General features: G+C 55.3%; 1 protein-coding gene across 2 annotated transcripts in view; it reads left to right on the plus strand.

Moving 5' to 3' along the window:
• The window catches only part of RIN3 (Ras and Rab interactor 3), a 116,013-nt gene that overhangs the window by 73,649 nt on the left and 30,272 nt on the right, over window positions 1–12,092 (plus strand). For both annotated transcript variants that reach the window (XM_082733952.1, XM_082733951.1), the window contains exon 5: window positions 5,369–5,460. In XM_082733952.1, the coding sequence (XP_082590078.1) occupies window positions 5,369–5,460 (92 nt within the window). The remainder of the gene's footprint in view (window positions 1–5,368; window positions 5,461–12,092) is intronic.

Consider the following 12,092-nt stretch of genomic DNA (forward strand, 5'->3'; position numbering starts at 1 on the left):
AGACCAAGAGAAGGAACTTGCTCAGGGGGCGCAGCTGGTTAAAGGCAGGGTGGAGATTCAAGGTACTTAAAGCTCCGAGGTCCGTGAGCTTTGCTACGACCGCCCCACTGTGTGCCTCGCACGCTAATTCAGACGACCTAGCATGTTCCTCCGGGCATGCCAGGCAAAGCCCCTGAGGCCCCCGGGGCCGTGGTGTACCTTGCAATGCCAAGCTCTCAGGCGGACAGGCCCGTTCGGTTCTGAGAGGTTCTTATCTCGGACGGGCGTGCCTGGCATGGTGCTGGGTACAGGCCAGGTGCTTTGAATGAATAAATAAAACAATGATATAATCCCTGAGCCCACAGCTTGAGCTCATTACCTCATCTCTCTGAGGCACAACTTCCTCTCCTGTGAAATGGGGGTGCTGATGCCCGTTAGAGGGGTGCTGGAGAAGGGCAGGATAAAGACACAGCACACTGCCCATCAGCCGGAAGGTGTCCTAGTTCCATGTCCGCTGGGGGCAGTGATTTTGTCTGTCCAGGAAGATCTGGAGCCCCTAGTCACCAAGCTCACACCGTCACCTCCCAACCGTCCGGCCTCCGGTGGCTGTTTCTCTGTGTTCCAGAGAAGCCGGTACCTGTTTGCCCGCCCTCCACTGCTCTGGGAACCACAAGGAGATCACAGGGCATAGAGCCCATATGTTTGGGTGTCAACGTGCTGTATTTGGCGACAGCGCCAAGGCCATGTGTCAGGGGTGGGGTGCCATGGAAGAACCCCAGTTTAGGAGCTGGAGGCTGTCCCCTGGCTGTCACCTGGCCTATCCTGCCAGTTGTGGCCTCACCTGTCAAAGGGATGATAGAGGAGGAGCAACACAGCGCCAGAGCGTTCATTGGAGGAATTCGCTTCCCCGACATCCTGCCCCACCACGCCCCCGCCCCCGCCACGCCACGCCCCCCAGCCCACAACATCCCGCCCCGCACAGGAAGCTACAGGTTCCGCTTCGGGGAGCTCCCCCGAATGCTCCAGGCTGGAGGGTAGTCTGGTGTGAGGACTAGAGAGGCTTCCCAGACCAGCCTGGGTCCCATATCACCCAGGGGGGCCAGTGAAAAATACAGACACCTGCCCCCCTCCCCCAACCCCGAGACTGATTCAGCAGCTCTGCGATGGGGCACAGTAATAGCTTAGCGAGGGGTGCTCTTACGGGCAAGAGTTGAGAGGACTTGCCCCCCCCACCACCACCAAGGAGAGCACAGTGGGGAGGAAGGGGGAGCAGGATGGGGCAGGCAGAGAAGCCCAGCAAGGACGCCATTGCAGGAGGCATCCCAGCCTCAGCAAGACCCCAGAGGCTTTCCTGAGCATAGGCGAGACCTCGGTGTCATCTACCAATGGGGCTGGGCTTTTGTGCCCCCAAAGCGGAGGCATTTGTGGCTCCCCCTGGGGCTGGTGGGACAGGCCGTGAGGCTCCAGCATGCTATGACAAGCCACTGAGCGCCGCAGGTGCCAGCCCTCGGGAGCAGGCAGCACCGAGGCTGCGCTGGGGGTGGGGGGCGGGGGCGGCGGCGGGCGGGCGGAGCGGGTGACCGGCATCCATGGGTCCGCGTGGGACAGCAGCGGCGACGGTGCAGACCAGCTCCCACTGACCCGATGTCTGTGCTGCTGAGTCGGCTTGGTCTACGCTCTGCCCACAGAGTCCTTTCTAACCCCTACTGCGGCCTTGTGGATAGGTGTTCTCACCTGGAGACCCACTCCAGGGACAGATGCCTCCTGCCCCCAGGTTGTGCTGGGGGTCCAACCTGAAGATCCCTGCAAGGGCTTGCCGGAGGTCCTGGCGTGTGTTCTTACAGACAGGGAAACTGAGGCTGGGGATGTCTCTAGCTCGGGTTGCACAGCTGAGTTCTCAGCCAATTTGACCTACGCTTGTCCGGACTCCTGAGCCCCGGGTACTTCTTCCCGTCCCTCCCCCACCCCGTACAGGCTTGGGGTGAGAGGGTGTGTGTGCTGCTCCCCTTCAGTTCTCCCCTTCCATTAATGGGAGGGTCTGGGCCTTCTTGTAGAAGAGGTGACTTCAGAGGCCAGGCAAGGAAGGGTAGGAAGAGAATTCTAGGTAATGGAAATAGCACAGGCAAAAACTTGGCAGTAGGAAGCTTGGGCATGGCTGCGGGGGAAGAACCAGACACATGGGTGGGGATGAGAGGGGAGACCTTGAATGCCATGCCCAGGAGCTGTGGTGACATCAGTATGCACTGTAGCAGAGCCGCAGAGCTGCAGTAGGTGGTGGAATAGAGGCAAGGGGAGAGGGGAGACCAGTCCGGGGCCACAGCAGCCACACAGGCACTATGAGGAGGCCCCTGTCTCAGCAACAGTTGGAGGAACTGAGCAGGGTAGGGACAGCCACTGCAGAGAGGAGTAGGGGAGCAGAGGGGCCAAGGAGATGTTGGGGCTCCTTTCCAGAGCAACAGAGGCATGAACACACTTGGTCATTTCTGGAACACTTCGTCCAAACCAGGAACACTACTAAGCCCCCTTGAAGGATTGTAGGGACAAATTCTCAGCACGCCCAGGAGTCAGTAGCCTTGTGAACTGGGGGGCCGTTAGCCTCTGGGCAGGGTTGCTGAGCCCTCAGGGGAAGAGAGAACTGGCATAAACTCTAGATAGTATCATTGGTATGTGGTGTTTTTCAATCCTGGGTAAAGCCCAGGAGGGAGTGGAGTATAACATGGAAGTTATCTGGTTTGGTCTTTGTCCCCATTCCTGACACAAAGCTCCTAAAACCCTTTGGGATTTCCCAAATGATAGGGTGGGTTTTGTTGGTCCTAATGAGCCCCCTTCAGTGCTCCCTGAGTTTGTGCTGAGAGCTGACCCAGGCAGGGCCCCTAGGTGGCCTCAGGAGGGGCTGGTGACAAGGAGACCCCGGGTTTGGAGGATTGGAACTTTCAGCCCCACCCACCGACCTCCAACTCCTGTGACCCTAGAGGGGGTCATAACATCCATCTGTTGGATCATGACGGCTGTCCTTTTTTTTTTTTTTTTTTCTTAAGATTTTATTTACTTATTTGAGAGGGAGCAAGAGCAAGGCTACAAAAGCAGGGGGTATGTCAGAAGGAGAGACTATCCAAACAGACTCCCCACTGAGCATGGAGCTTAACGTGGGGCTTGATCTCACGACCCATGAGATCAGATCTGAGCCGAAACCCAAGAGTCAGACGCCTAACCGACTGAGTCACCCAGGCGCCCCATGACTGCTGTCCTTTTAAACGAAAAATTAAACTAGACTGGTAAATATCAGAATGTGTCTCATGTACGTTGAAATAAGTCTTGTTTTGTTAAACTCTCGCTCTAGTTACGCATGATTGTGTATGAGTGTGGGAGAGAGCGTGTGTGCACACGTACTGCACAGGCAAGGAAGCAGGATGCCAGATGTGGTTCTAACTGGCAGTCATGGTCAAAAAAGACTCTGGTCCAAAGACACTGGCTAGAACTGAGACCTCTAGGGAAGGACATGTCCCACCCTAGGAGGTTACACAGCTGACTCACCAGCGTGCAGGGGGAACATGTTAGAACATTCATTCTGATTCCATTGGAGCATTATTCCATTTTTTAAATTTCTCTTTTTATGAATGCTTTTTAATGGACTTAGTAGTCCATTATGTCAGGAAAATACAAGAATGAGAATACATATTCTCCTGAGTATGAGAATATATATGTATGGGAATCTATGTGTGAGAATATATTTCTATATATATATGAGATTGTAAGTATGGCACACACACACACACACTCACACAGGCACACACACCTGGAGAGGTGCTTAATTTTTATGGTTACCGATAGCCCTTGCTTTTGGGGCCTCTGATTCCCAGGCTGTGTCCATCAGCATCCTCTTGAGAGCTGGTGAAAATAGGGATTCCTGGCCCATCCCCAGACCCAACCCTGGGAACCTATGTGCACAGTTCTGGGAATCTGTTTTTTTAGCAGCTCCCCCATGGGATTCTGATCTGTAATAAATTAAGTAATACAAAGGTATTAATACCTACCCATAAGGGTGCTCTGTTATAGTAATAGCTGATTACTGTATATCGGGGTGCTTGGGGGGTGCAGTCAGTTGAGCATCCGACTCTTGACTTCAGGTCAGGTCATGATCCCGGAGTCCTGGGATCGAGCCCCGTGTCGGGGCTCCCTGCTCAGTGGGGAGTCTGCTTCTCCCTCTGCCTCTGCCCCTCCCCCTGCAAAACAAATAAATAAATCTTAAGAAAAAATAGTAATACTGTCATGTGACATAAGGCCTGCAAACACCCAGCCCAGTGCCTGGGCACCTACTAGTTGCCCAGCAAACACCCACTCCCGTGGGTACTTCTCCTTGGATCAGAAGAGGTGGCCCCTGGTTGAAGGGGTGCATTGGCTATTGTGGCAGGGAGCGGGGACAGATGAAATCCTTGCACGTAACCAGGTCACGGAGGAGGACGTGGTCCATGGTGGCACAGCCTCAGAGGCTCTGTGGAATCGAAGTAGATGCCATCGCCTGGGATGCGAGAGGTGGGAATGAGCAAGGCACACGCCCTCTAAGCAAATGAATGCGGGAGGCCCCTGAGTGCAACCCCTGTGTGGTGGGCAGAATGGAGGAGCTGGCGCACAAGGCCGAGTGGGGGCCAGGAAGGCCCTGGAAGGCCTTGGAAGGCCCTGGATGCGGTGGTCCCGGGTTGGCGCTGGTCCCCTGCCATCCCGGCAGCATCTTGACCAACAGAGGAGGTGGCTGAGAGAGTGTGGGAGACTGCCCTGGGGCATGGGGGGTGGACCCCAGAGGAGCTGAGGGACTCTGCTGCCCATGGCAACATACACAGAGACCCAGGAGCTGCTGGAAACCCAGCTGGTAGGCCAGACAACCACCCAGGTAAACTGAGGCAACACGGGACTGAATGGTACCATCCTGCCAAGTTAGAGATTGGGGTAGTGGTGGCCTGAGGTGGGAATGAGAGCTGAGAGCGCAGTCTGGGTCGGGGCCTCAGCGCCCCGAGGGGCTGACTGGTAGCCTTCACTGAGCAAGTCTGACTGGGTGCTCTCTGCCCATCTCTGTGTGGAGCAGCAGTGGGTAGCAGACAGGAGGGGCTAGGTTCCTCCACCCAGAAGGGCATTGTTGGAGGAAGCTACCTGGGCTTCCCACGATACAGGAAAACAAGCAACCAGGGAGAAGAGTCTCCCATTTCTGCAGGTCCCTCAGGGCTGGCCCAGGACTGCATCGGACTGGTTGCTTCCTCATCCACAGGGCTCAGCCCCTCAGCCCCAGGGAAGTTTCTAGTCTGCCTGGAGGCCCCAGCAGCCAGTGGGGGGGCCAGGGAACAGACACACGGGTCCTTCTCCCCAACATGACCTCTGGCCTTTCCTGTCTCCACAGAGACTTGTTGCCTTTCACGCTGAGGCTGCCCCAGGCCATCCTGGAGGCCAGCAGCTTCACAGACCTCGAGACCATCTCCAACCTGGGCCTGGGTAAGTCCCCTCTGAGGTTCAGGGTAGGAGCAGGGCTTTAGGAGGCAACGACCAGAGGGGCACAGGGGCAGCCCCTCAGGCTGAGTCCCAGCTCCTGTGGGACCTCCCGTCCCGCTCCCCAGGCTGCCAAGGCCCCGTAGCCCAGATAGTCGCCCAGTTTTCAAAAGGGCACCTTTTACAACCGCCCAGAAGGTCTGATGCACAGCCTTGCGGGGTCCGGGGGAGCCAGGGCCGGTCAGCACAGGCTGACCCCACTGCCAGGACGAGGCTCTGGGAAAGCCTGAGCCAAACACCTGGTGCTTCATCCGCTGACCAGAGCTGGGCACCAGCACGACCCCAGCCCTGGCTCCAGGTCCACCCTTGCCAGAAGCAAGGGCGACAGGAACATGGCTGTGCACAAGATATGGGGTGAGGGACGGGTCAGTAACCCGCGCAGCCCCAGTGACCTCTCCCCTCAGGTCTGAAGTGACATAATGACACTTTCAGGGCTTCGTACTTGTGTGGCATTGTCTTTGTGTCGTCCCCGTGTCCCCATTTTCAAGATTCAAAAGCACTGAGCACCGCGGAGAAGTGTGTCCACAGAGTGGGCCAGGCGGAAAAGCACAGAGCTGGGATGTGGGCCGGCGCCTTTCTGACCCCGAGCAGGGCCTCCCCGCCGGCCCTCGGCAACACTTCATGACCTTCTCCGTTGTTCTGCCGCAGTCAGGGCCCGGTTTGAGGCCAAGTCAGCAGGGAGCGGGAGATGCCTGGGCTCGATCTGGGGAGGTTTACTTCTGATAGGAGGGGTCCGTGTGCCCGAGGCCTTGAACACCGTGGGGTTCAGGCCATGTTGTGTGCTGGTCTCAGCCTCTCAGTGCCTGATTTGGGGTTGGACCGGCCCTCGGGGTTCTTAGGACGTTTGCAAGATGCCTGACGTTTGCAACAACCATTTGGAGACTGAACAAATAAAGGTTTATTGCTCGCACGAGTCGGAAACTACATAGCACCCCTGGGGCCCCACAGTGAGGTCATGGGGAGAACGCTCATGCGTGATTTTGGAACGTGGGTGAGGCCCGGAGCCAATGGCCAAGAAAGAATTCTTGAGACGTCTTTGGTACAAAAAAGTGGTTTTATGAAAGCAGGGGACAGGGCCCTTGGGCCGATAAGGGCTGCCGCACTAGGGATGCGAGTGTAACAATTACATACTTGGGAGTTGGGGGAGGGAAGGACAAAGGGAGGCATCCCAAAGGACTTTCACATGCTGCAGAAGACTCAGGATCCTGGGGGCCCGGCTGTTATCAAGCTAAAGTTGTTTCTCCTTCAAAGGCACTAACATTAAGACAGTTGGGAGTTCCCAGGAGGGATGTCACGTTCTGCCTGTCTCAGGCCCTTGTCAGCGGGCTACAGGTCATAAAGAAATTTAACTTTGTTTCCGTTCCCTTCTGCCTCAGTTTCCCACATCACTCATGGAAGAGAGGGGGAGGTTAGGGCTCCAGGAAATTCTCTGGGTCTCTGGAAGTTAGGCTGTTGATAGGAATGCATTTTCCTTGTAAATATCTAAGACCTTGGTAAAGGGTGGGGGGGAGACCGTCCTGCAGGACTGTGATCTCTGTGAACCTTTTGTTTTTCCCTTCCCTTAGCTTTAGGACAGCTGGGACTGCCTGAGGAATGTCTCACGTAGCCCACCTGGGAGTGCAGGGGTGGGTTGGTGGGGGCAGGGGTGTCAGCTTGTGCTTTGCCCTCAGTTGCCTTCTGCTCGCTCATCACGTGGGCTTGGGGTTCTGCTTTTATTGGGACTGATGGTGGGAATCTGGGGTTTCGCACGCTCACTCAGTTGAATTGAAAACACAGGGGACGGGAATTGAGTATGCTGGAAGAGAAAACAAGTGGCCGGAAGGGTCGGTTATCTAAATCACCCAAAATCGCTAAAGCAGAGGAGCCTCTGTGGAGGAAGGCAGTTGGGATGTTTAGGGCTGTTTAGTCTTGTGACTAGTTACGTGTTTATTCAAGATATTGAAGGATGCCTCTTTGAAATGCACACCTCAGCCATCCAAGCTTAAGTCAGCACTTGCATTGCAAAAAGGAAAAAAGACTGGGAGGGATTACACAACAGGCAGGTATTCCTGGATTGACCTTCACCTATAGCACTGATATGAAATATGCAAGACAAAGAAAATGTGCCCAGCCCCCCCCTGCCACACACACACACACACACTCTAGGCATTGCACATCTCTCATTGTTGTAGACCAGGGGTTCTCCTGACAAAGAACTGAAACCCACTCGAACCAGCACAGATTAAAAGGGGCCTTAGGGAAGGGACACTGGGGAATCTCCAAGAAACAGAGCAAAAGGTCAGCCGGGCTTTGCTGCCAGCAACATCCCACCCCCCTGCCTCCCCCAACTGCCGGCCACTGCTCCCCTCGGCCTCTACCACCCCCCCCCTCCCTGCTCATGCTGGCCCCGCCCCACCTACTGACCTTGCCCTTGGAGTAGGTTGTGAGGCTCTGTGTCTCTCTTATCAGTAGTGTCTACAGTTTACTCTGGCATTCTCCCCACTTATTACAAAAAAGAGCAGAATGTAATGAATAATAAATATCCAAATCGTCACAAAGCCTGGGTGCTCGGGCAGGGATAATGTTGCTGAAACAGAGCTATATCTTTGCAGGGTCAGCACCATGTGATAACCCAGAAGGGTTGCTCATGGCCCATGAGCTGACCTCAGAAGGTCCAGGTTTGGCCTTAGACAGGCCAGCGCTGGGGAGAGCAGGCTGTAGAAGCGTCATCCTGGGGCCGGGCCACAGATCTCACACAGGCAGCAACCCAGCATGAAATGACTGAAGTTACAGTTGATTCTAAGTGCGGGAGGAACACAGCGAAAACAACGGTAAATAGGGTTAGATCTGCAGAGGGTCTCGGACACGTTGGAGGTATAAATACGCTTAACATGTTTAAAACATGTTTGGAGAAAGCACCTGTTCTCTTCCAAGCTTTACCCAGTTTGCATGGAATTTATTCTTTCCTTTACATTCTACGATGAGAGTTCTCCTAGTTACTAAACACCCATGGACAACCCAAGTGTGAATGATGCCTCAGGAGTCCCAACTGCCCCTCCTTGGGATGCCACAAAAATACGAATTCACGGAACTCGTTGGACTTTCAAGCGGTTTCCATGGTATCTGGAATACTTTGCTGCATTTACTCATCCCCTCTCTGTCTGCTGCTAGTCTGGGGCTCCCCAAGCATGAAGCCTTCATCACCTTGGCCCTCAGAGCCAATGGCCCAGTACCTGGCCTGACCCAGGCAGGCCCACTGAGGGTTATAGGAGCAGACACCCGGCAAGAGGTGTTCCCAGACGAGTTGCTGGACACTGCCAGGCCAATGACACATCCCTCTCGGTCCGGGGGCAGCACAGAGGCAGGGAAGACACGGCTGCTCAGGGAATCTCTAGCAGCTGAGCTGAGGCTTGGTGTGGTGCCCGTAGGCCTGGGTACATGCACCCATACCACCCCCCACTCTGCTTTGCCAATCACTAGCATTGCATGACTGGGTTCCGCTTCTCCCCTGGCCTTGGCATTCTGCAGGCTGCAGAGAAAGTTACCTACTTCCCTTTTTCTTTTTTTTTTTTTCCTAGTATAAAGGCTGCCACTGTGGTTCCCTGACAAGCTGCCAGACCCTAGGATGCAGCTTCTCGGTCCCAGCTTCCCCCATCCCTCAGAGTGGCATTGGCTTTGAAGCTGCCCTAGCAGAGTGTAACCACGAGGCTTATTTTAGGGGCGGGGGAGCAGTTCCTAGTCACCCAGGCCCTGGGCCCGTTGCTCTGAACCCCTTTGTCTGTGCTGATCCTGCCAGAGTCCACATGTAAGTGGTGGAAAATGTGCTCTTTTTTTTTTTTTTTCCCTGTGCGTGATGGCCGCACCTTGCTGTGCTGAGCCAGGCTGTGGGGCCGACCGGAGCTCCTCGGCCCTCTTTTTGCCCTCCTCCTCCTATTTTCTTATCTTTTCTTGCCTATAGCTGTCCTCCCCCAGTTCAGGTCAGTCCCATGTTACCATCAAAATGAACCTTGCCTACTTGCGCCTGCTCAGAAGCCCACCTGCCCGTCCACTCTGGCAAAGCGTATGCACTTATGTGAGCCCGGGGGGCTGAGCTCCTGCTCTGTGGCAGGAATGCCTCGGTTCCGCCAATATTCACACCCTGGAGGTGGCGGGAGGGAGGCAGACAGAACCCCAGAATTCCAGTCCCGATGCTAGTCACATGGGTCAGGGTGAGCCCCAGAGCTGGGAGTGGGGACACAGAGGAGTATACGGGAGGTCTGGACGGGTCAGGAAGGCTCCACCAAACAGGTTCCATCTGACCTGGGTGGTGAGGGGTGTTAAGAGTTTGCCAGGGGGAGAGGGTAGAAAAAGGAGTCCAAGCAGAGGGAATGGCACTTGCAAGACTTTAAGGTGGGACAGCCCCGTGACATGTTCAGGAAGGAGTGAGTAGGGTAACTGCTCCGCAGGTGAAGCTGGAAAAGATGTGCAGGTCCAGATACCGCAGGCCTTGAATGCCGGGCTAAAAGGTCGGCAGTGATTCAATCCTGAACAAAGAGCAACCCAGGGTCTGCTCTGTGCGCAGCATCATCTCGCAAGGAGGAGACTGGCTGGAGGGGTGGGCAGGCTAAGTCCAGGGTCTAAGTGAACAGTGAGAATGTCCAGGTGTAGGCGGACAGTTCCGTTCATCATCTGCCCATGACTTCATCTTTACCCAAAGGAAGGTCTTAAGAGAACCTGGAGGGGAGCGTCAGGGGCCTCGGCTCACACGTGGGGCTGCTGCCAGTTCACCTTTGAGTCGGACTGGCTTCTTGCTGGAGCGCTTCCCAGGAGACAACTTGTACTGGTCCCGTGTAGACGGGGCACACGGGGCTTCCAGTGCTCACACCTTGGGGCCAGAACATCTGTGTGCTTAGCATGAAGCACCTGGGAGAGTGGGTCAGTCATGCAGAGGTCAGTAGCTGCCCCAGAGAGCAAATGCAGGGCCCAGACTATTCTGAAAACCAGCCTGCTCTGGCCGTGAGAGAGCCTGAGGGTCCCCTCACATGCTGGGCTCCTCACGTCTGCTGGCGGTGGCTGTGAGGCACGCAGAGCTTTGTGAATGGGGAACAGTTACTGTGAACAGTTATCATCCCTGTCATTATGGAAAGAGCTGGTCAGCTGCCTCAGGCTGTCCCACACAGGGTCTCTGCCCAGGCCAGGGCTGAACAGGAGCCCCTTTCTCCTCCCTGGGAGGGACACATGCTCCGGGGTGGGGGGTGTCACACAATCACTTTCAGTCAGTGTCCCAGCAGCCTCATTGTCATGGACTGTTCCTTGCTCCCCATGACTGGAGTTGCCACCCCCTGGCCAACCAGGTGACAAAGGCCCACCTCCCTGGACGTGCCTGTCTCAGGGCAGGCACACAATGGCTGCCATCCGCCATCTTATCATGTTCCCTTTCTTTCAACGTCTAGAGCCTGTGGTGTTCTTACCACATCCCCGGTTCTGGGGTGCACACCACACTGTAGCTCCAACCCTGGGAGAGCAACTCAGATGGGAAGTGTTGCAAGTTCCTATGAAGGAAGACACAGAACCCCAGGGGCTGAGCACACAGGCTTTAGATCTAGTCTGACTGGGTTCAAATCCCGGTTCCTCCACTCACCAACCTGTGACCTTGGGCAGGTTGTTTAAGCTGTCTGGGTCTCTAATCTTCATGTCTTCTGGGGACAAAATTAGGACTTAACATCAAAGGCCTGTGGTCAGGAGTCAATGAAATGACCCATGTAGAGCAAGTTGCCCATACAGCCAGAATGCAATGCATGTTTGCTCCTGACATTATTTTTGACAGTTTTCTTAGTGATGAATCCCTCGCAAAAGTAAGGAGCTCAGGATGAGAGGCTAGAGGCCTGGCCCCATGGTTAGCAAGGGACTCTGCGATATCAGTGTCTAAAATTAAGAGGCTGAGGAGACTGGCATCCCCACCGCTCTCCAGGGGAATCTGCTGGAGTGAACCCACGGGGGCCTAGGCACCATCTGAAATGATTCGCAAAACTTGGCGCCCTTTTCGGAAGATGCTGAGCTAGATCCTCGATAGGATCTTGATACCCAGAGGTCAGGAACTCAAGAATTCCAGAGCTAGCCAGCCGCCTGTGCCCTCACAGCTGGGATGTCCCATGCCCCTTACCCAGAACATGCCTGGCGCTGATCAACCTTGTCTGGGGAGGGACAGGCCTGCGTCAGTGGCCGTAGCTGTGGGTCGTCTATGAGGCATGGATCAGGAGAAAGGCCTGTGCTGGAACTGAGAGCCAGCAGTGCAGCCCCCCCACACCCTCCACACACTTAAACACACACACACGCATACAAACACATGGAGGGCATGGAATGTTTGCCTGCTTTAACATAGAGATTCATAGTCGGAGGCATTTCACCTTGGGGCCAGTGTCCCCCATTTGGATGGTCAGGTCTGAGCTCACTGGCCACAATGCATACTTCGTTCCTCCTACATACAGCCACCGTAGTGGCCAAAATGGGACCAAAGCACCTCCCCCATGGGGACCCCTATTCTAGAGATGACCAGAGATGGAACCCTGGAAACGTCAAGTCACCTGCCCCAGGGCACCCAGCCGGTCAGCTGCAGAACC

The sequence above is a fragment of the Mustela nivalis genome, assembly GCF_964662115.1.
Source record: "Mustela nivalis genome assembly, chromosome: 6".
In the NCBI taxonomy this organism is placed as follows: domain Eukaryota; kingdom Metazoa; phylum Chordata; class Mammalia; order Carnivora; family Mustelidae; genus Mustela; species Mustela nivalis.